General features: G+C 42.7%; 1 protein-coding gene across 1 annotated transcript; it reads left to right on the top strand.

The window, feature by feature from the left end:
* Positions 1-3554: 3554 nt before the first annotated feature.
* Positions 3555-8211, top strand: CCDC160 (coiled-coil domain containing 160). Its single transcript, XM_056859211.1, has 2 exons — positions 3555-3584; positions 7215-8211. Exon 2 carries the CDS (start codon positions 7230-7232, stop codon positions 8196-8198), a length of 969 nt encoding a protein of 322 aa, XP_056715189.1. The 5' UTR covers positions 3555-3584; positions 7215-7229; the 3' UTR covers positions 8199-8211.
* The last annotated feature ends 15727 nt before the right edge of the window (positions 8212-23938 follow it).

Genomic DNA, 23938 nt, shown 5'->3' with positions numbered 1-23938 from the left:
TGTCCTTAAACAAGTTTAAATTGAGTGAGATGTTTTTGGATTTTTAAAAAATTGTCATATATATAAAATATTGACAATTAAAAATATGCTTGTGGTTCCGGAGAAAAACTTGTGCTAACTGCAACTAAAGACATTCTGTGGATATTCATTCTCAGCTTAAGTTTGGGAGCTGAAAAAAGGAAGTATGTTTTTGAGGGTGCAGAAAAAGAATTCCAGGGAGACAAGCGCCTGACACTATAGGAGCAAACAGCTGGTTGAATTAATTGAGGGGCCACGGGAATAGCCTTTGGCCACAGAAGTTGATGACTTCAAATCAGTTCTGCCTTCCATCATATTGGGTTGTTTTGGCTCTTACTGCCCTTTTAGGATTACAATGTCACAACACTGTAGGGGTAACTGAAACCACAATCAGCCAAATTTGCCTTTTAAGCAACTTTGCAGGGCCTAGACTCAAGACTGGGCAAACCTCCCCACATTACAAACATCTCTTGCCTTTCCCCTTCCTCCCTGGCAATAGAGCACAGTCTCTCATGTCCGTACGGTTGCCAACCTCCAGGTACTAGCTGGAGATCTCCTTCTATTACAACTGGTCTCCAGCCGATAGAGATCAGTTCCCCTTGAGAAAATGGCTGTTTTGGCAATGGACTCTATGGCATTGAAGTCCCTCCCCAAACCCCGCCCTCCTCAAGCTCCACCCCAAAAACCTCCCATTGGTGGCGAAAAGGGACCTGGCAACCCTACCTGTCCCTAGGCTTATGAGGTTTGCCCCAGTCCTATTTATCTTTCACTACCATCTCTTGTTTCTTCAGGTTCCCACTCATCCGCCATTGCTGATATTGACCTATTTCCTTTAGCCACTTCTTGGGTGGCTTCCCTTGCACTCCTATCTTTCACTCACACCCCCACACATGAACAATTTTGACTGTGTGGATCATGAAAAGCTATGGCTGGTTTTAGAAGAAATGGGTGTGCAACACCATCTGATAGTTTTGACGCGTGATCTGTACTCTGGACAAGAGGCTACTGTTAGGTAGGACAGAGTATGGAGAAAGCAGGATGGTTTACAATTGGCAAAGGTGTTAAACAAAGATGTATTTTATCTCCCTGTCTCTTCAATCCTTATGCAGAACATATCATAAGGAAAGCTGGATTAGGTTTAGATGAAGGTGGAGTGAAAATTGGGGGGAGGAACATTAACAATTTGAGATACGCCGATGATACCACGTTACCAGCAGAAAATAGCAAAGACTTAAAACGACTACAACTGACGCTGTAAAGGAAGCCACAGCTCTCAGTTTGCAAAACCTGAGCAAGGCTGTTAACGATAGGATGTTTTGAAGGACACTGTCAGCCCATTCCTGAAGAGGGGGGACTCCTTTGGAGCCAGCATGGGGGTAAACATGCCAGCATCCGGGCGCCACCACCACCCTGCCACCAGTGCAGCCACATCAGCAGGGCTTTCCCCAGCATGGGGGAGGCGTTCCCGGGGCACTCCCTGGGGTGGAGCTTCCTTTAGGCAGTTTCCACAGCCCTTTCACCCCGGTAATGACCCCTTCAGCAACGGCAGGGCTGCGCCATCTTTTTGCTGGCACAGCCTTACTATTTTCAGTGGGGCATTCCCCCCTTTCCCCCCTATTTTAATTGTGAAAATTGCTTTTTTTTTTCCCCTCCACGGCAGCCAGGAAGCCTTTGAGGAGGCAGGGCGGCTCTGCTGCTCCCAGCCGCTGCAGATCTACCCCCCCTTCAGGATTGCGCTCTGAATCATAGGGTTGCCATGAGTCGGAAGTGACTTAATACGCACACACAGGAACAATAGCAAAGAACCTCCATCCCATCCCCTATATTTCTTGCCTCTCCGCTCCATTTTTCTCAAGCCTCCTGGATCTACCTTTCCATTCCTTCAGCCACTTTGTCACCAGGTTCCCTTCCATCTTAATTCCTGTGTCTAATGATATTTCTTCCCAGCCTGACCCACTCACAGCTCCATCCGAAGGACATTTTCTTGGGAGAAAGCCCCACTGAATAGACCTGAGTACAATTCCTGGTAGACCTGATTAGGAACGCTTTCTAATTTGTCTGTAGCCAGTGTGAGGTTTTTATCGTATCTAACTGACAACTTTTCCCTTCCTCACAGAAGGTAGACTGCAAACACCCTTTTTCTCCCCAGCCTATCAGTCAACTAGTATCAAAGGCTTAACAGAAGCTAATGAATATAGATAGAAAAGTGGGACTTGAAAGGGTTGGAGTCTTGCACCTCCCTTGGCAACCTGTGGTATTCCTTCTGAAAGCTGTCCTATTTCAGAACCCCTTTTTTGTTCCATATTATTCAAACATGGGCAAAGATCTCCCTCAGTTTTTTGTAACCAATCAGTTCAAATCCCATTCTGAACCCACCAACAAGAATGCACCTGAAGCACACAACACCTGGCTACTCTTTGTAGAGAGGAACTGCATTTGGGAATAATGATTTTGGGCTCAGTAGGGTGGGTTTTCTTTTGTCAGTTACAAAATGGTAGGACAGAGAAGGGTTATTAGCAGGGCTAGCAAAACAATCCTTTTCAGCAGGGGTTTTCTGACTATTGTTTTCCCTGACTAGTGAGCAGCGAACAAGGAACAAAATAAAAATGGTTTCATTCCCGCTGTGTCAATTTGTTTAAAATCACATTTTCAGTAACATTTTATTGGTTTTCTCCAAACTGACAGAAAAAAGCAACAACACATTAAGACGCCAAGCAGAAATAGGAAAACAGAATTAACAAAGTGGTGGGCGGGGCGGGGGGGGAACACAGTATGTTATTTGATGTAGATGCATTTATGGATAATGAAGCTGAATGAAACAAAGGGAAAGGCAGGGTGCGCATTCTAAAATACATAAAATACACGACTGACAAGATGTCAGACAGATGAATTGCAGCAGAACCATACTCTATAGCACTGGTTCCCAACCAGGGGTCCATGGACCCCCAGGGGTCCGCGAGGACTAAATTAAGGTCCGCGAAACAAAGTTATAAACCCATAATAAATTAATATTTTCAATTAAAAGTTCTCTATTATAAAATATATATTCAAATATTATTCTAAGTTTAATGTTTAACAGTTATGATTAAAGTTTATTTTCAAATTCTCTGAATTTTTATTTTGAACCTTGGGGTCCCTGCCCCGAACAAAAAAGTCCTAGTGGTCCCTGGTCAAAAAAAGGTTGGGAACCACTGCTCTATAGTGAGAAGTAAGGTTCTGGGACAAGTTGGAAGGGAAGTTAAAATGTTTTTTTGTAATGTTGTAAACTGCTTCTGAGGATGCAGGATGGTAAAAATGCTGGATACAACATACAAAGAATTGTGGGCTTTGCAAAGCTCATCAAGGAATACTGAACAAGTCTGAAAATCTGGGCTGCCCCCTGCAAGGAGAGGCTGTTTGTTGCAGAGCTGTGCTCCCCCCGCCCCACCCACAGCTGCAAAGCAGCTTCAGGCCTTGCCTCTCCCTGGAGGCCGCAGTGTTGCTATGCAACGCCTGGCAACAGCAGTTTCTCCTCCTCCTGCAGCCGGGATCAACTCCAGAAGGAAAGCCAGTTCTGGGGGTTGCAGGTAAGACTGAGGAGGTGGGATCCCCTTTAGATTATACGCTCAACTTCACATAATGCACCTCTGTTGACCTCATGCATGTACTGTAACCTCACATGGGTTGAATTTACATCTGTATATACAGCTTTTGTCTCTAACTGCTCTGCTTTTTTTTTTACTTAACCAAACTGTCTGTTCTTCTCTGATATTTGATTCACCAATCTGTTTAGCAAGTTCTGAATTTTTGAAATTATGAACAGTTACTGTATGTTAGAAGTATAATATATGCAGAAGTATGAATGTGTGCACTACAGAAAATACCCAAACTTGGGAGAATGTTGTGACATTGATGCAAATGCCTTTAAGTCCCAGATGAATCTGGAGAATACTGGAATATAACACGTATCCCTCGCTTTTGGATATACACCAATGAATGTGAGGGTTTTTTTATGGGACCATGGGAGACATTCACCAGATTTTTCTGGATTGTCATCATTCACAAATGAGTGTCAACACACTGACTAAATTTCAAGCATTCGCTGTGATATATATGAAGCAGTGCTATCTTTGGTAAGGAATGGAGGTTAGCATTTAACAAGTGTTTAGCAAGGCTTAGCCCAATATCCCATGTTATTTCTCTGACAGGACTCCTGCCTGCAAAGCTGCATAACAAACTGAAATTTAAAAGTCGCCGTTTTCCCTGCCTTCCATTTCCAATACTAGAAAAAAGTCACCTGTTGAATGTTCCTGTCATGCCACAACAAAAGCCCTGCCAGGATTGAGAAACAGGAACCATAATTTTTCAGCCTCCGGTTTTGCTTTGGGGATTAATGGGAGGGGATAGTTATTTTAAATATTCCTGGCTTCCCAGTTTCATCTTTTGAGTTCAGGGTTAGGGAGGAAAGCATGGTTGAGCAAACAATGTTGTGAGTAAACGACACAGTGGCATAATCCACAACTCTTTCAGTTCTGGGGGAGCGCAACTGAAAACGCTGCTTTATTCTTCAGCTGCATGCATTTGCAGGTGGGTGTGAGTTCTGTTGTTAAGGCATCTCTGCACAGTTGGGTAGCTGGTGCTCAAACAGGGAAGCAAGAATGGAATATATTAAGGGTCGGTGCAAATCAGGCCCACAAAGAAACAATCTGCAGCACTGCAGGCAAATTCAGAACTGGCTGCCTCCACTTCACGATATGTTACAGTACGTCACAAATGCTTTCCAATAATAGTGACCATAGAGCTTAAGAGGGTCAAACACCAATTTGGCGGTTACACCATGAAGCAACTTTCAAAACAATTTTAATGAAAGAAAAGTAGACTTACTAAATATGGTTCACAGGGTCCCTGCCCAATGGGTTCTAGCTACAGTGCTGCACAATACTAAAGAGCTTCGTTAGCTTTGGCACAAGAACAAACCCTGTGTCCTATTCTCCTCTGCCTGGACCATAGCAAAAATACCATCTTTACTTGAAAGGAAAATGACTAGGGTTGCCCGGTCCCTCTTTGCCATCAGCAGGAGGTTTTGGGGGCGAAGCCTGAAGAGGGCGGGGTTTGGGGAGGGGAGGGACTTCAATGCCATAGAGTCCAATTGCAAAAGCGGCCATTTTCTCCAGGTGAATTGATCTCTATCAGCTAGAGATCAGTTGTAATAGAAAGGGATCTCCTGCCAGTATGACACTGAATGGAAGGTGATTCCTCCTAAAAAAATGTTTTTTCAATTACCGTACATAACTGTACCTTGTATGTGAATTTTGTTTTGCTTGATGGCACATGTGGAAAAAATCCTAGTGTTCCTTTCAGGTAAATAGGGTAGTTTCTGAGTCCATAGCACTTTCTTTGTTCTTGTTATTCCAATTGTAATAAACAACAGCGAACAACAAGATGGCAATCATAAGCAGATCTACTCAGAATCCTACTAAAATAGGGTTGCCAACTGCTTAGAGAAAACATAACCTGTCCCTTTAACATAGGCTTAATGGAACGGTATTTACCACGTGGTGTTATTTACCTCCATGCCATGAGTTTTCTTTATTTACTTCATTTACGCCCTGGCTTTCTCCTCAGTAGGGACCCAAAGCAGCTTACATCCATTCTCCTCTCCTCCATTTTATCTTCACAACAGCCCTGTGAGGTAGGTTAGGCTGAGAGTTCGTGACTGGCCCAGGGTCACCCAGTAAGCTTCTACGGCAGTGCAGGAATTCTAGCCTGGGTCTCCCAGATGTCCTAGTCCAGCACACTAACCACTACACAACAGCAATCGTCAGCTGCTCATTTCCAAACATTAGGCCTCTATTACAGGACAGGACATTTTTCTTTAGGTCTGTTGTCAACCCTGCATTCAAGGCTACTCAATGAGGCTTACTCCAAGGAGACTGACCTTAAGATGGCATTGAGAGCCAGCGTGGTGTAGTGGTTACGAGCGGTGGTTTGGAGCGGTGGAGTCTGAACTGGAGAACTGGGTTTGATTCCCCACTCCTCCACATGAGCAGCGAAGACTAATCTGGTGAACCGAATTTGTTTCCCCACTCCTACACACAAAGCCAGCTGGGTGACCTTGGGCAAGTTACAGCTCTCTTCGAGCTCTCTCAGCCCCACCTACCTCACAGGGTATCTGTTGTGGGGAGGGGAAGGGAAGGTAATTGTAAGCCCGTTTGAGTCTCCCTTAAGTGGTAGAGAAAGTCGGCATATAAAAACCAACTCCTCTTCTTCTTCTAACTGTAACAGTGCCATTCTAAAAAGAGCTGTACCCTTCTAATCTCATTGACTTCAATGGACTTAAGGGTGTGTGACTCTCTTTAGGACCTCACCGTAAGTGTAATTGTTTATTTGGTTGGTATCCTACTCTTCCTCCAAGGTGCCAAGGGTGGTTTACACTGTTCCACCCTGCTGTGTTTTATTCGCAAAAACAATCTGTGAGGTAAGGTAAGCTGAGAGATAGCGGTTAGCCCAATGAGCTTACATGGTTAAGTGGAGATCTGAACCTCAGCCTTCATCTAAAGCACCCTAGTCCAAACTTTTTCATTGAGAAAGTGTCTGTAATACTTAGAATCATAGAATTATAGAGTTGGAAGTGACCACCAGGGTCATCTAGTCCAACCCCTCGCACAATGCAGGACATTCACAACTACCTCCCCCCACACACACCCAGTGACCAGAAGATGGCCAAGATGTCCTCCCTCTCATCATCTGCCTGAGGTCACAGAATCAGCATTGCTGACAAATGACAAACTTGCACAACATTATTTATTTATTTATTCAAGTATGATTTTGTGATACCACAACTGGGTAACATTAGACGTATCCTAAACGGTTAGTCTTTGGGTTGTAAGGCTGCAGCCTCACCTACCTGGAAATGTCCTATTACAATCAGTAATCAGTTCTATTACAATCAGTAGGTTTTACTTCCAATCTGGCATGTTTAGGTATTCCATTGGAGCAGCTAAAACAAAACGGAGCCTTGTGGTGCCTTAAGCACTAACAGATTTATTGTGGTATAAGCTTTTATGGGCTACAGGCCACTTGGGACAAATGCCTTGGTCTTTAAGGTGCCACGATACTCTTTTATATTTACGAGTAAGTGTTTGTTTGTTTGTTTGTTTTACCTTGAAAACTATCTTATTTGTATCCCATCAATTGTTGATTTTTTTCCCTGATAGGTGGATGCATCTGAAATGGAAAGTTCAAATCTACACTGGGTAGAGACGCTTTTTTCTCCTCATTTCAGCCAGGATGATTTTTTAAATCAGGCCCATCACCCCAAACCACTGATTTGTGAAAAGATGAATATAGAGAGAACAAGCAAAATAAAAGAACTCTACAGTATGGCAATGACCAATTTTCAAGAAGAAAGCAGGTTCCATAGCAAAGACTCTCCTTCCATACTTGTAAAAAAGCATGAGCCGAGCTTAGTGGGGACAAAGATAAACAATTCAAAGGAGGAAACAGGGGGAGATTCTGCCTACTGGGGATCTGCTAATTTAGATTCTGGATCTGAAAAAAGCATTGAGGAAACAGAAGGTCATTGTATCTGGAATGCAAAGGAATTTGCAGCTTTAAAAGAAGAGATGCACAAGGAGCATTCAGAAAGCAGCTTTTTAAAACTTCAGCTGTCCTTCCTAAAGACGGAGCTGGTACAACTTAAAGATAAATGCAAAAAATTAGTAGCAGAATTTGACCAAACTAAACAAGAGTTGAGCATTTCCAGAAGAGAGACTCTTTGCAAGACAGCCCAGTTGGAACAGATTCAAAAACAAAGTTTCAAAAAAGATACTAAGATTGAAGCTTTACAACAAGAGCTGCATGAGAAATCAGCAAGCCTCAGAAGTCTAACTGCAGACTTGCAGCAAGCACGTGGGGAAATTCTGCATTTAAACCTACACAGGAAAGATTTGCAGCAAGAGTTAAAGAAGCTAAAAGAACAGTGCCATTTTGAAAACAAGTTATCTGCAGAAAAGGTGAAACTGCAATGTGAGGCAGAAATCAGAAAAATACAAAGAGAGCTGGAAGATGCTAAAAGGGAACTGGATGCAGAAAAAGCCACAAATGCTCAAAATGCTAAAGCTTTAGAAATGCTTAAGAAACACTTTTTGGCCCAGCCATCACCTGATCTAGCTAAGAATCTGAGAATTTGTTTTCTTTAACAGAAAAGCATAATTTAAAAAAAAATGGCTGTGAGTCCCTAAATCTTTATTAGTCTTGCAGGGTTTTTGCTTTGTTTTAATCTGGAGGGGCTTTTAAAATGCACTCATCTGTGATGACAAAACAGCGTCTCTTTTCTTCAAAGAGTCTTGTTTTGCGGGGGATTCAGATTCAATTCCATCTCAGAGAACCCTTGTGAGTCTTAAAGCCACAGGCCTCTATTGTGTCATCTTCTTGCAATACTAGCCAGCTTTTTTTTTCCACGGGAGAACAGCTTTGCCAAGGAACACTAGTTCTTATTGAGAGAATCATGTCTGGGATGCTGAGTTTCAATGCACCATTTTATATCCCTCACTGTTTATTGTGTGGACTCACAAAAGGAGGATAAACTAGTTTTATAACATGTTGATATTTGCCTGTAGATTAAATTGGTAAAATTAGAGAGGCTACCAAATTAAATCAGAGAATACACAAAATTAAATTAAAATACTGTCATAACATTAAATAAAAATATAGCAACTGCCATCATTTCTCTACTCTTTCTTTCTCCATGCCTTTATTTATTTATTTGCCATTTAAAAATTAACACACATTGCTCCAGGTGTATTTATTTTGCCAGCACCACATGCATTTTTTGTCATTTACCAGCAGGGGGTAGTACTTACCCAACTCGTCTACATCTGGAGGGTACTTACAGATGCTAGAACAGAAACATGAAAAGAAGACTTTTCTTGCATCAGCTTGAGAACATTTGAAGGCTTTGGGCTTTCATTGGTCAGAAGGGAGAGGTTGCTAAAAAAACTGCCTCCAACAGTGGGATGACAGCCATGTATTCTATGTGAGACTGTCTTTAGAAGCTGCAATTAGCACAAAATGCTGCAGCTTGTTTTACACCAATCGCAAATACAATCCACGTAATACTTTTTATTAGGAAAAACCAAAGAACACAGAATAGCTTGCAGGCTTTCGAGTTCTCCAGAATGCTTCTCTAGGCTGGATGTTACAAAAGCAGCCCTGCTGACAACAGCTTCTTGCATCGATCATACCCATTTTGAAGGTTTGGCTGTGGCTGCTGATTGGCTTCAGAGCTCAGTTTAAGATGCTGGTTTGACCTATAAAGCCCTTTATGGTCTGACTGGGATCCAGTGGAGAACCCCATTTCCCACTATATACCTCCCTCCCTGGTTATTTTCAGATGTCTGTAAAATCATTTTTTAAAATTGGTCAGTGAGTTTCTGTGTGTGTGTGTGTTTGTTTAACAGTTTTGGTGTATGGGATTTTAAAATGTGATTGATTTTATTGTACAAAATGTTGAACCATCTATAAATATATAACTACTACAATGAATTATTAGTTACTACATACATATGAAGCCTTTCATCTAGACAGCATGGAGTGGGGTGATGCCATTTTATCTTCCCAACAGCCTTGAAAAGTAGGCTGCACTAAGAATTGGTGATTAGCCTAACTTACCCAATGGGTGCCTTGACTGAAGAGGGAGTTGAACCCAGGCCTCCTAGTCTCAGGCCAACATTCTGCCCACAACATCACCCCATATGTTCTGTAGGCAACTTAATGGTGACAATTTGCTCCTTTTTCTGTCTTTTTGCACTCTTGTGGCACATGGAAATCTGACTATGCAAAGTTTAAATGGCAAAGTCACTTTCCACGGTCATGGGCATCAATGTGCTCTGATGGAAGGCATTTTTTGCCCCTTTTTGCCCCTTTGTTTTATGTGGACTTTACTGAATGGCATGCTGAATGCTGCAGCTGGTTTATAAGAACTGCACAGCCAGCCAGCAAACGCAAAAACACCCAAAAAAGGATTTGGTCATACAAGAATATTTATACATCTCGAACTATAAAGCACTAAAATGAATGGAGTGTCTGACTGAATGATGACTCAAGTTTATAAATTACACGTTTTTAGATTCCTGATTGTACCATTTGTTCTGCTTCTGAAATGGAAGAAAACACATAATGGACTCTGCAGAGATAAGTGTGCTAACCAGACATCCATCTGCAATATCGATATAAGTATGGGCATAGCATAGATCATGCCATTGATACCATTTATCTTATCATTATTAGTTTGTAATGCTTATTGTTTTTGTGTGTGTGTGTGTGTGTTTTGCTAATTGATTGTTTTAAATGTTGCATGAAATATATTCACAACAAAACCGGTTTCTGAGAAGCAGGATATAAGTGTTTAAAATAATAAACTGGGATGTGGCAGGGGAGGGGGCTATGGCTTATTAGACAAGGGCATGTGAGGAGACTGGGGGCAGATTCCTGAGCTACATAATGGTTTTCTGGTAACATTCTTCTCTTTTGATTTTTAATTTGGAAATTTTTTTGTTGGACTTACCTGCTGCACGAATCACTTCTGACTCCAAGAATCAAGCCTGCCAGGAATTTTGTTACAATCAAAGCCAACCTGTTAAGGAAGCTATGGAATATTATGCTCTCATATTTGAGTGCAAAATCAATCAATCTTTATTAAAAACAGTCATAGACCAGCACAGCTCTTCACAATTTACCACTGAAACCCTTAGTCTTTTGGAGTGCAATATATTTTGTGGCAGGCAGTATCCAAATTAGACAATACTATGCCAATCCAATTATGAGACATCCTTGGAATCTCAGCTTTACTAATAAACACACATTTAACAGTTAAACAAATCAGTCCCTTGTATATATTGATGGTTAGCATGTGGTCTTCATACATGGTGTTAAGGATAATGTGCATCAAATGAACGATCACATGTAAATGCTATTACTAATCTCATGGAGAGCGATCACCTTTTTCTGGAGTAAGAAAAACCCTTCCTGGATCCACCCGGGGGTCCACATACTGCAGCATCTTCTTTCCATCAGTAGCCAACCTCTGAGAAGTACACAAGCCAAGACAAAAGAATTATGCTTCTGTGACTTTGTCTACTCTTTTTTCAAAGCTTGTGAAATTAATTATGCATTGCATGAAAAAAGTACTTTCTGTTGCCTGCTCAGAAACCTACTGCCAAGCAATGTAATTGGATGATCTCAAGTGTTAGTGGTAGGAGACAAGCAAAGCATTTCTTTCTATCTCCTCCCACCAGGCCATGCATAACTTTATAAATCTCTGCTTGGCAAGGTTTCAGTGCCTTTAAATGCTGCATGACGTAACAGCCGATATGATATACTTGAGACAACATGGGTCTTAGACTGGTGTGAAGATTTACTGGGTGAACCTTGTTCCAGTCACTATCGTTCAGCCTAATCTTTCCTAAAAGGTTGGGATGGGGAATCCATTATGTAATTCAGTGTGACAGTCTGAGTTCATTGGAAGGTGGCCAGGATTGAAATCAAATAGATCAATCACAGGCAGAAGTTCAACAGTCTGTTTTTATTTGTTCCCCCCACCCCATTCATCAGTGTGGGAAAAGACAGTGAACTGTAATATCATCTTCCCCTTCCCTCTTTACCCAGTTGCCATTAGGAGGCTTGCTTGCTGCCAGAGAAAGAAGACTGTCCTGCCCCTTATCAGCTACAAACCATAAGTGGTTTGAAATGTGGTGGCTTGATTGCTAACTGGGGCTAGTTGTGACCCCTGATTTTGAAACTATTACACCAACTGCCTATTTGTTTCCAACTCAGAATTTGACCTTTAAAGCTCTTAGTGACATGGGACCCACCTACTTTGAGGATTGCTTCCTCCACATATGAACCAATGCTGCAGTAGCATTCATTCCAGTGCGGACTTTTTCGTGCCCACCAGTGGAGCTCTGAGTGAGCACTGCCACAGCCTGGTCACATGTTTTCTCTGTGGTGGCCCCAGTGCTTTAGAATAGTCTTTCCAGAGTCCGTGAGAAAGGCATCTCTCTAGTGGTGTCCCAAAACAAATTGTTCAAGATTGCACTGAAGAGCATCTAGAGACTAGCTTTTTATTCAGCTGTGGCATTCAGTGTATGCAGTGTATTGCTTTTAAACATGGCTGAATTCAGTGGTCTTCAGCCCACAGGTTGGAGCCCTCAGATGTGTCGCAGAACTGCTCCTGTTGGCCCACAATTCCCTCTAAAGCTTCCATTCCTCCCCTTCCCCTTTTTTTGGAAGGGACTGCTGCACAAAGGGTACCATACCTCTTGCCTCGCTTTGCATGCATGCTGAGAAGAGCAGGACGGTGAGATGTGGTCAAGAAGATTCCTCCATGGCTCTGTTCCTCGCTACAGCACACCTCCTGGTACATGGCTTGCGTTTCCTCTCTCCAGCTCTTTTGGGCAGTGTTCTACCCTTGACACCAGTAAAGTAATAACTCTGGTTTCTCCCTTTTCCTGTCACATGACTCAATTGTCACATGAATTCCTGTCACATGGTTCAGGTTGCCAGGTCCCTCTTCGCCACCAGTGGGAGATTTGGGGGGTGGGGCCTGAGGAGGGTGGGGTTTGGGGAGGGGAGGGACTTCAATGCCATAGAGTCCAATTGCCAAAGCAGCCCTTTTCTCTAGGTCAACTGATCTGTCGGCTGGAGATCAGCTGTAATAGCAGGAGATCTCCAGCTAGTACCTGGCGGTTGGCAACCCTATACATGGTTGTAGCATATTTGGGGCCTGGAAAGACTGAATTCTACTGATACTGTGATTTTTAACTTTTAACTTTTGTGAGCTGCCTTGCATCCTTTTTTAGGACGAAGGCATGATAAAAGTGTAGAAAATAAATCCTTTGCACACAAAAGGTCTCAAGTTCACAGAAAGGGTACTGATTCTCTGTATGGTGCCCTTGAGAGCTGATGCCAATCAAATTAAATTATATTGAACTAAACAACTTAGTGGTCGGACTTATTGCAGTGCAAATTTGTATATTTATATGTCATTAGTGCTTTTTAAAAAAAATCAGGGGTGTCAAACATAAGGCCTGAGGGCCAGAACCGGCCCCTTGAGAGCTCTTATCCGGGTCTTATCCAGCTCAGACAGCCACCCTCCCCCACTCTTGATCTGGGCTGGGGAGGCATGTCCCGGCCCAAATAAGTGTCATTCATGTCATATCCAGCCCTCAGAACAAATGAGTTTGACACCCCTGTTCTATATAGATAGTTACAGGTGAGTACCCATGTTACAGCAAAGGCTGTTACCATATATGGAACGAGAAATGCCTGATGTTCAAGCTGGTTTCAGAAAAGAAAGAGGCACTAGAGATCATATTGCAAATATATGCCGGTTACTGGAGCATACGAGAGAATTTCAGAAGAAAATCAGCTTGTGTTTCATCGATTACAGCAAAGCTTTTGACTGTGTGGATCATGAAAAGCTATGGCTGGTTTTAAAGGAAATGGGTGTGCCACTACATCTGATCGTTTTGATGCGCAACCTGTACTCTGGACAAGAGGCCACAGTTAGAACAGAATATGGAGAAACAGAATGGTTTCCAATTGGCAAAGGTGTCAGACAAGGATGTATTTTATCTCCCTATCTCTTCAATGTATATGCAGAACATATAATTAGGAAAACTGGATTAGATTTAGATGAAGGTGGAGTGAAAATTGGAGGGAGGAACATTAATAATTTGAGATATGCCGATGACACTACATTATTGGCAGAAAATAGTGAAGATTTGAAAGGACTACTGCTGAAAGTTAAAAGAGAAAGTGACAAAGCAGGACTACAGCTGAACATCAAGAAACAAAAGTAATGACTACAGGAGAATTACACAACTTTAAGGTTGACAATGAGGAAATTGAAATTGTTCAAGACTTTCTATTCCTTGGCTCCACCATCAACCAAAAGGGAGACTGCAGCCAAAAAATCAGAAGGAGATTGAGACTGGGAAGGGCAGCCATGAAGGAGCTGGAAAATTTTTTGAAGTATAAGGATGTGTCACTGGCCACCAAGACTAGATTAATTCATGCCATCGTATTCCCTATTACTATGTATGTGTGTGAGAGCTGGACAGTGAAGAAAGTTGATAGTGTAATGCCCAGATATAAGAGCTGGTTTAGAACACTATGTATTCATACGCACACACATGGAAGCTTTGGGAACGTTGGCATCCACAACTATAAGAAGCCAACAGATTACATTGCTTGCCTGGTACGGCCTTTCACCAGTAGAGAAAACAGTGTCTTTGAATTACCTTCACCTTTAGGAATGTGGTTTCTAGTTACTAAGATCACAAGACCTAGAACTTGCTTAGAGACGCCTTCGGGCAATATCTATAGGCTATGCTAATTAGAGTGAAGTAGACACCTAATGTGCATTGGTGCTTTTGTGTATCAATCTGCTTGTCAGCAGCCATGGGCCTGCCCCATGCGAATGCATAAATATTTCTGAGCTTCCTTTGTTTCTCGGGTGATTAACTCTGCATCTTATTTGTGAGTTATTTCACCCCCAGGTCTGTGTTTAGCTAAATAAAGAACTGTTGCTTTTTTTAACCTCCTCCTAGTTGTCTTCATTGGACTCTATAAGACAACCAGGCACTTCATAAGGAAGAAAATAGATTCCTTTGAAATGTGGTGTTGGAGGAGAGTGTTACGGATTCCGTGGACTGCCAAAAAAAACAAATCAATGGGTTATAGATCAAATCAAGCCAGAACTGACCCTAGAAGCTAAAATGACCAAACTGAGGCTATCGTATTTTGGTCACGCCATGAGACGACCAGAGTCATTGGAAAAGACAGTCATGCTAGGAAAAGTTGAAGGCAGCAGGAAAAGAGGAAGACCCAACAAGAGATGGATTGACTCAATAAAGGAAGCCACAGCCTTTAATTTGCAAGATCTGAGCAAGGTTGTCAAAGATAGGACATTTTGGAGGATTTTCATTCATAGGGTCGCCATGAGTCGGAAGCGACTTGACAGCACTTAACACACACACAGCCATGTTGGTCCGCAGTAGAAGAGCAAAATTCGAGTCCAGTAACTCTTTAAAACCCAACGAGGTTTCCCAAAATGTAGGAGTGGACTCTTAAAAGGTGCTACTGGACTCGAATCTTGCTCTCCTATATAATTGGCAGTCTTAACTAAATGTGCTTTATTGACTTTAATTTTTTTTGCATTGTTTTGTGTATTTCTTATACATGCTATATTGTGTACATCACTAAATATGTACGTATGGAGAAAGTCCTTTTAATGAAACGCATGTTTAAAAAAACACACCATGCAATCCTATATCCGTTTAACCACATCGGCCTTATTTTTCAACTGTGTTTTAAAAGTGTTGGTGCAATGGGTAATAACCTTATTTTCTAAAAACAATCCCGTTCTTGTGCGGTTCTGAAGAAATAAAACACGTGGAAAGCCCCATAAACCGAAATGACGCCAATCCCTCTGCGCATGCTCCGGTTATTTCAAACCAACTACTCGGGCCTTTTCATCCACTCCGCCTGGTTGCTCGCCCAACTTCGGCGTACTTGCGCATAACTCCCACGCCGCTTCGTTGGGAGGATCCTAGGCGCATGCGCGGCACTTTGCTCTGTCGCGCACGCGCATTTGGGCGAATCATTCTTTTTTTTCCCCTTCCCCCACCGTCATTACGCGCCTCCTTCCGAACGCCATGTTGTTTCCCAGCAGCGCATGCGTGCTTGTAGTAAGCAGGTTTTTGCCTCCTTACCACCGGGGCTGAGAGCGGGCGAATTTGTGACGTAGGGACGCCGGTCGCGCGGCCTCCGTACGTTACGCGCAGACGTGCTTGCGTAAGATCGCGGCGCTGCGTCCCTCCTTGCCCCTCCGAATGAAAGGGAAGGTACCAGCGAGCGAGTACCTTTGAAGCGAGCGGCAGTAGCGGCGGCTCCGGCTTCCGTAGTAGGGGCTGCCTCACTGCTCCTCCCCCCCATCAGGCCCGGTGAGTCTCCCGCTCAGCCGACGTCACCCCTCCGGTTGCTATAGAAACGGGTCCTTCTTTTCCATCCCCCCTGCCGGACCGCAGTCCGTTGTGGCAGATCGCTAGGGAGAGGGGGTGGTGTTCATAAACCCCGGGGAGGGGGTGTGGACGCTGCTCGTGGGGAGGGGAGAGAATGGGGGTGGGTGTCCTCGGGCTGCCGCTCGGGGAGAAAGTGGAAGAGGGGATGTATTGAAATGAATGGGGATGTATTAAAATGAATGGCAACAATGGGAGATGATGGAGTGCCCGTTGAACGTCATGGGAGCCAGGAATGCCAATTGGCTTGCATGGACTCTCGAAATGTATTGCAGCGCACCAAAGTTTCAATGAAAATGTGGCTCACGAAAGCTCATACCCTGCCAGAAAATATTTTTGTTAGTCTTTAAGGTGCTACTGGACTCTTGCTCTACTCTACTAATGCAGAACAGGTTTAGAATGACCGTCTCTGGGCCCAGCTGGAGTGTTCTGGGACTGGAATGGCAGCCCCCGGAGTGGAAAGAGAGCCCCTGGGACAGGAAGTTACAAAAGTATTCTGGAACTGGAGTGACACCCCCACACACACACGCACACTGGCATGATGGCCTCTAGGAGTAGAAATGTTCTGGGGCTGGAAAGACCCCAGAATGGAATGATGCTCCATGGAACCAAGTAAACTTCCCCAGGACTGTAATGACTCCCCCAGAAGTGGAATGATGGTCCCTGGGAATAGCCAAGTGTTCTGGGACTGGAAAGACAGTCCCCAGAATGAAATGATGATCCCTGGAACCAGATAAAATGCTATCAGACTGGAATGACAGCCCCCAGAGTGAAAGGACCGTCCCTGCAACCAGATAAACTTCTCTGGGTATTCCAGAGAAGTTTATCTGGTTCTAGGGACCATCCTTCCACTCTGGGGGCTGTCATTCCAGTCTTTAAATACTTGTGCTATTCCCAGGGATTGTCATTCCACTCTGGGGGCTGTCATTCCACTCCCGGAGCACTTATGCTACTCCTGGGGCTGTTATTCCCTTCCCAAAGCTGTCTATTGAGCCCCTCATTTTAAATCTATTCCACATTTTAATTGCAACTTTTGTGTGCTGTAATGTATTTCAATGCAGCCCATGCAAGTCAGTTAGCTGACCTGTCTCCTGTTACATACAGTGGTCATTTCAGCATTGCCCATTGTTGCCAATAAGCAATCCTCTCATTCATTTCCTGGGAAGTGATCCATGTAGGGAGTATGTGTGTAATTACTCAGTATAATCATGCATTTCTACACTACTGAGAGTCCCCAGGTGGAGTCACAATGAAGGTGAACAAGTTAAAATAATCTAGCATATTATTCAGAAATATCATCAGTGATAAACACCTGCAGAATATATTTTATGTATTATCACATAGTATTGTTATCAGTATGTCGTAATACTAAATGTCTTCATTCCCTTATTTAAGAGACAATATGTGTGCTTTGATGTTTTGTTCCTCAGGAAAAAGAGGATTCTGTCCCCTCCACATGAGAAGCACCCTACTTGATCAGACCAAAGGTCCTTCTAATCCAGTATCCTGCCCCCCATAGCCTGATGAGCAGGGCATAGGGGCCAAAGTTGCCTCTCTGTTGTTGCAGTTCTTCCAGCAGCTGGCATTCAGAGGTGCACTGTCTCTGAATGTGAATGCCCTGTGTAGCTATCAAGGGTAATGGCTTCTGATGGATGTATTCATGCCTCACACTGAGGTTGTAGAACAACCCCTCAGAGTTCCATTTTGCAAATTGTGGAATCCAGTTGTGCTTGTTGCTCGTGAATGTTTGATGTGTACAATGTTGTAAAAATCTGACTTGCAAAGCGATCTTGTTTACTCAGTCGCAAGCTCTGCTGTGTTTTGTAGGGCTAACTAGTTGGAAAGCATGTTAAAGTTGCACTGTTACTAATGGTCATATTTACAGAACTGGAGTCTGGGTGTGTTTTAATAGAATAGGTGCAATTATATATGTTAGCAACATCGCCGCCTGAATCTGTGAGAACACTGTCTGTAGCAGCCCCAGCAGCCTGTAGCAGCTCCAGCAAAAACGTACAGTGACTAGGTGGGAGATTTACCAGCGCCAAGCAGTGGAAGCTGCAACTGGGTGTGCACGGGGCAGCCCCACCTTTTGAAAGACCCTTCTTAAGACCTGCTAGCGGGATCTGTGAAGGAAGAGCTTGGGTGTATGGCTTGATGCCTCGCTTTCTCTGGTCAACTAGGTATCCACAGTGGTGAGGTCTGTGTTCTTTGATTTTTGCCAGGCCTGTTAGGTGGCCTATCTGCCTAAGTCAGATCTGGCCACAGTGGTTCATGCTATGGTCACCTCCAGATTGGACTATTGTAATTTGCTCGTTGCCCTTGAAGATGCCCCAGAAGTTTCAGGTTATCTAGAATGTAGCCGCTAGTCTTTTGACCGACACAACTTCGTCTGTGCACATACAACCGATACTAAGGCAGTATGTCAGTGGTTCTCAACCTTTTTTGCTCCATTCTTCCCTTTCACCATTGTTCAGAATATAATTCCCCCTTCCCAAGGTAGTCTAACTCAAAAAAAAACAAACTACAATTTTACAGATTGTACATAATCTACCGGACATCACACTTTGCTGAAGAATGGACCCAATTCCCCCCCTGGAACCCTATAATTCCCCCCCCCGGGGGGAATTCCCCCCTTGTTGAGAACCTATGCTGTATGTTTTTGAGGGGAAGTCCTATTAAGAACAATGTAACACTTCTAGTTTGTGCCTTAAGGTTGTTAATAAGCCTTTAGGGCTTTGTCTGTTTGGATCTGGCTCTTGTTTCACTAGCTCTAGGAACCTCTAAAAGTTAGATCCATTGAGGTGGGGAGACCTTGTGCAAGGGGATAAACGACCTTGATACAGGCATCCAAAGAGAGCTTGAGAGTTCAAACTGATGCAGAAAAGTTAAACAAGGTTCCCAGAACAGCCCAGTGATACGATTCAGGGTCTTTAGTGTTTTAGGTTACTGGCAGGGCCATCCTCAACAGAATTGCATTGTTCTGAGTCCATTGAAGTCAATGTATTTAAAACAGCATAACTCTGCTTGTGATCTCAACTTAGTGAGCTCTTTCTGAATGCCACAATTGCTGCTTGAGTTCAATTCTGTGATTCAGTTTGGGAAAAAAAAACAGGTCCTTTGTAAGTTATATTTTTGGCAGTTCTTTTTTTTTTGTCCATTTCTTAAAGTTCTTGGAAGTAAAGCTCTTGTCATCTGACTCCCCATAGCTCTAGGTAAAAAAAAAAAAGTTTTTATATATGCACACTCTTTGAGACCTGCTGCTCCATACTCTGATAATGTTCTATCAGACTTGACTCATGCCAAAACACAAGGCCCATGAGAAATAGATGTGAATGCCTATGTGTGATGTGCTCTGTTGATTTTCTTTGAACTAGCAATGGGGCCTGTAGAAAGAGAGTCTCAAAAATATGTTTGGATGGTTAAGACAGCATTAGTTTAAAGCAGGGTTGTCGGACTCAATTGTTAAGAGGGCTGGATATGACAGAAATGCCACTTGGTAGGGCCTGGCCATGCCTCGCCAGCCCAGATCAAAAGGGGGTGGCGGCTGCCTCAGCTGGCTCGCGGGCCAGATAAGAGCACTAAAGGAGCCGGAGCCAGCCTGTGGGCCTTATGTTTGACACCCCTGGTTTAAAGGCTGCACTTTGACTTGTGCCAGGACAACAGTGGGAACCAGTGGCAGGTATTGGAGCATGGGTGGGAAAAGTACAGGTGCCGCTTGGCTTTCCAAGAGAGCCAGCGTGGTATATTGGTTAAGAGCGGTGGTTAGGAGCTGGGACTCTAATCTGGACAACCAGGTTTGATTCTCCACTCCTCCACGTGAGTGGCGGACTCTAATCTGGTGAACGGGTTGGTTTCCCCACTCCTCCACATGAAGCCAGCTGGGTGACCTTGGGCCAGTCACAGCTCTCTTAGAGCTCTCTCAGCCCCACCTACCTCCCATGGTCTCTGTTGTGGGGAGGGGAAGGGAAGGTGATTGTAAGCCGGTTTGATTCTTCCTTAAGTGGTAGAGAAAGTCGGCATATAAAAACCAACTCTTCAGAAGAATATTATGACTTGTGATGTGCTGCCTCAGCTGTTAGTACACTGGGTATGAATAACCCAAGTTATTTAAGAGGTTCTACACTTGGAAGAATAGGTTAAAATGTGTGAAAGTGCACATCTGCAAGCACTTGTAGCATACAAACATTTGGCCTGGTTCAGACATAATAGTCAAACCAAGATTTAGCTATTTGGGGGCTGTGCCCCATGGTGTCACACACAACCCCCCCCTCTTTTGCAGTGTTTTCCCTCACTTGCTTGTGGGTTCATGCAAACCATAGTTTCCTGTTTAAATGGGGCAGATTATGATTTTCAAAAGTCTGAGTTTTTCTCTAAGCCAAAATTGGAATCACATTTGAAACTGTGCTTTTAACTCTATTTTAGGGGCAAACCATAGTTTTTTTGGAAACTAAGAAATGAGGGATGAAATTGGAGTGGGAAGAGGGAGAGCATGAGTCTGAGGCATGGTTTCAGCAGCCAATTTGAGATTTTCCCTGTTAAGTGAGATTTAGCAGTGAGCATGCTTAAATTACAGGGTCCTGTTTTGACTGCTTTGGAGCAGCCTGTTAATGAGATATATGGATATAGAATATATAAAAAGTTGAAATTATGTTCTTTGAAATAAAAGGAAAGAATGTAAGCACTGGCTTAACTACTCCAATAGATACAACAAGGTTTTCAAGTGTTTAATTTTGGCTGCAATGTCTCTGTAGTATTTTGTTAAGCTTAAGGATGACCAGATAAAATAGTGTCAGAGTGCATCACTGAAGCCACCTTATTTCACAAATGATTCAGGATATTTAACCTGAGGTTCTACCCAGGATTTTGCTGGTTTCAGATTTATTTATGTTGCATTTTTGAAAAACCACTTAAAGAGTTCAGCTGCTTCCAAAATAAGATGAGTTTGTACATGTATTTAGGCTCAAAAAGAAAAAAACCATCTCGATTTGCTGAATGAAAAATTGGTGTGTGTTGCTACTGAACTGCTTTGTAGTCTGAAGATCTCTTGCAAATTAAAGAAAAAATTGTTTTTGCTTACAGCCTGAATAAGTTGGAGTTTGAAATTAAACCTAATCAGGTGTTTGGCCTCTTTGAAGCCAAAGCTGAGAGAGATGACATGCTAGGGCTTGACTTCAGCGGAAATGGAGCGAGACAAGAAACTCTTGAATTTCCCTCCTTTCCCTGGGCTTCAGTGACATCACTGTTACTTTCCCTCCTTCGGTGCTGAATAGAGTCTGCTGGCTGAACTTTCAGAGCCAGCCTCTCCCCCCTGCCCCATTTTAGGAATCGGCCATTTAGTAAAGAGGACTGAGGCCACAAGGAGAGCATTAGATACAACAGGCATTGATGGGGGAAACAGTCAAATATTTTTGCTTGTTTGTACCAAGAATGTATCATGATTTGCTTAATAAAGGATAGATTATGATTTTGTGATGTTATTTTATGTGTTTAATGCTTGCTGTTGAAAAAGTTAGGGCACTTATAAAATCTGCACACGTTAAACCCCTTAAAAAAATTAATATTGCTTAAGGTCCTGATCCTGTTTAATATAAATGATTTCCTGAGTAGCCCTGTGTGTGAAAAGTTGGAATTCTGGGTTTGTGTTTCATCTCTCAAATACATTTGTATATATCTAAGTAAAGTTTGCCACTGCTAATATCATATTGCTGCAGGTGCAGTTTCTGGGGAAAGCTTTTGATATGCATTATAAAGTGACACGAACCTTGTTAAAACTGTTCAAGCTAGTGTGTATTTTCAGGTTTACGGAGTGTGTCTCAGTGTATTTCAAGTACAAGGGTAGACATTTAAAAATAGTTGTGGCTCTTTTTCTTTTCAGAGGATAAATCATTTCCATTTGTGCTAACCTTTCAGGAAATAAATTTAACTGCTGACATTTTTTCATAAGCTATAAAAAGGTATTATGGTTGGTACATTTGCATTTGCTGTGATGTCCTGAGAGAGGCTGCGATAGGCCTTATATGTTGCAACCCCCTACCGGATCTTTGTCAACAAGAACACGGCCACCCACTGTTGTGGTGGTCAGCATGTTTTAATTTGGGGTTAACTGTGTCCCAACTGCAATCCTCCAGCTTTCTCAAAAGGGTTAAGTGACAATGATTCTTTTACAGAGGTGAAAGAAAGGGACGCACTGCTGGCATTGGACATCTGGGAACCCCAACTATTGAGTATCAAACCTCCTGCTTCCTCTGTAGAGCCCTATCCTGGCTTCTGTTTCTCAGTCATACTAGGTGTGATAGAATGTTGTGGGATTGGGATTGAACATTTGCTACAGCCCAAAGGCTGTAAATGTCTTTGGCAAATATAATTTTACATTATTTTTAAAATTGTGGCTCTGACTTAGGAGTGGAATGCACTACTTCTCTGGAATAATCTGATTCTCATCTCACCTCCACATTCAAGCCCTCACCTCCCCCTGTTAACATTTTAAAAATAAATGTGGCTGTTACCCAAAATGCTTTTTCTCAGTCTTAATTCATATTGACATACATTCACTGCAAACTGTTAGTGATAGGAATTAATATCAACTATAAAGCTTGCGTGGTTAAAATCTTTGTGGATTTAATTTTGTTAGAAATTTTTACCTCCCACACTTAACAAAATCTCTCCGTTACAAGTTGATATATATTAGGTTAACTGTAACTTGTAGTGCTACATACTGATTTCTGAAATGAGTTGCTTCAACCTTCCATTATGATGGCACTTTCGACATGCTTTTGTGATTCTTGAATCGCTTTGAAGTGTCTGTGAAAGCTAGGTACAGTACAGAATAAACAAAATAAAAAGATTCTGCTCATAGCAAAAACTATTATATTGTCAATATGAATTTTCAGATACCTTGTTCTAGTAAGCTTTGTCATTGATGTGGTACAAATATTTTCTGTAAATGTCCAGCTCCTTCAGAATTCTGACACTTCAATCTTCAAAGGAAAATAAAATTCTAAATAAAAAACACAAGCAGCAGTGCTAGTGGCTTAATTCAAAATGCCTTAGGAATAATAACATCTGAAGGTGAAGTGTATTATTTCCTTTCTTGCCTTGTAGTATATTTTGCTGTGCTTGCATCTCCAAAACGTGAAATATATATTTTTGGGATTGCCTTCTGACACAAATCCTTTCATAGTGAATTGAATTCTCCTGTCATTAGTCAACAAAGCCATGCAACAACTATCACTTACATTAAGCAATGCAAAAGTAGTAGGAACATTCTTTTCACAGAGCTGGAAAAATTTTTTACTTGCTTTGCACCCAAGTTTCAAGTTGTCCCCAAATTTTCAAGTTGATGTCTAGGAAGGGTTCCAGCCCCATACCCCAAATAAGACTCTTTTTTTATGCATACACACTTGCTGGAGATGGCAATAATGTTTGATAATACTATGTCTGATCCAATCTTCATGAGATCATAGATGTAATAGCAAGGGTAGAATCACACCCATCTTTGGATCTTGATGCTGCTTGATAGGATAGGGTTGTGCTGTTGCTCACAGTGGCTATTTGGAAACAGGCCTCTCCTTTACCCACCTGGAGCAGGGAAGTACCCAGCCCCAACTTCCTGGAATTGAGCATTTGGGGGGAGGTGTATGCCCTCCATTCCTAGAACATTTTTCCCTAGACTGTATGGTAAAGGCCATAGAGACTAGGGCAGGCAGCCTGGAGCATCACACCCTCCCCTAAAATCTTCTGGTATTTGCCAAGGGAGTGTTGGGAACCCTATTTGAAAGAGTTGTGCAGGCAGCTGTCATAGTGCTGCCCTGTACCTGAGTGAAGCCATGCTGATTTGAATGCATTTGTAGCTTTACCTT

This window comes from Euleptes europaea, chromosome 13 (assembly GCF_029931775.1).
Source record: "Euleptes europaea isolate rEulEur1 chromosome 13, rEulEur1.hap1, whole genome shotgun sequence".
Classification (NCBI taxonomy): Eukaryota; Metazoa; Chordata; class Lepidosauria; order Squamata; family Sphaerodactylidae; genus Euleptes; species Euleptes europaea.
This window is presented reverse-complemented; position numbering and strand designations above follow the sequence as displayed.

What these genes read in the sequence shown, in the direction of transcription:
- CCDC160 (XM_056859211.1), top strand. Translation starts at nt 7,230, where the DNA reads ATGGAAAGTTCAAATCTACACTGGGTAGAGACGCTTTTTTCTCCTCAT.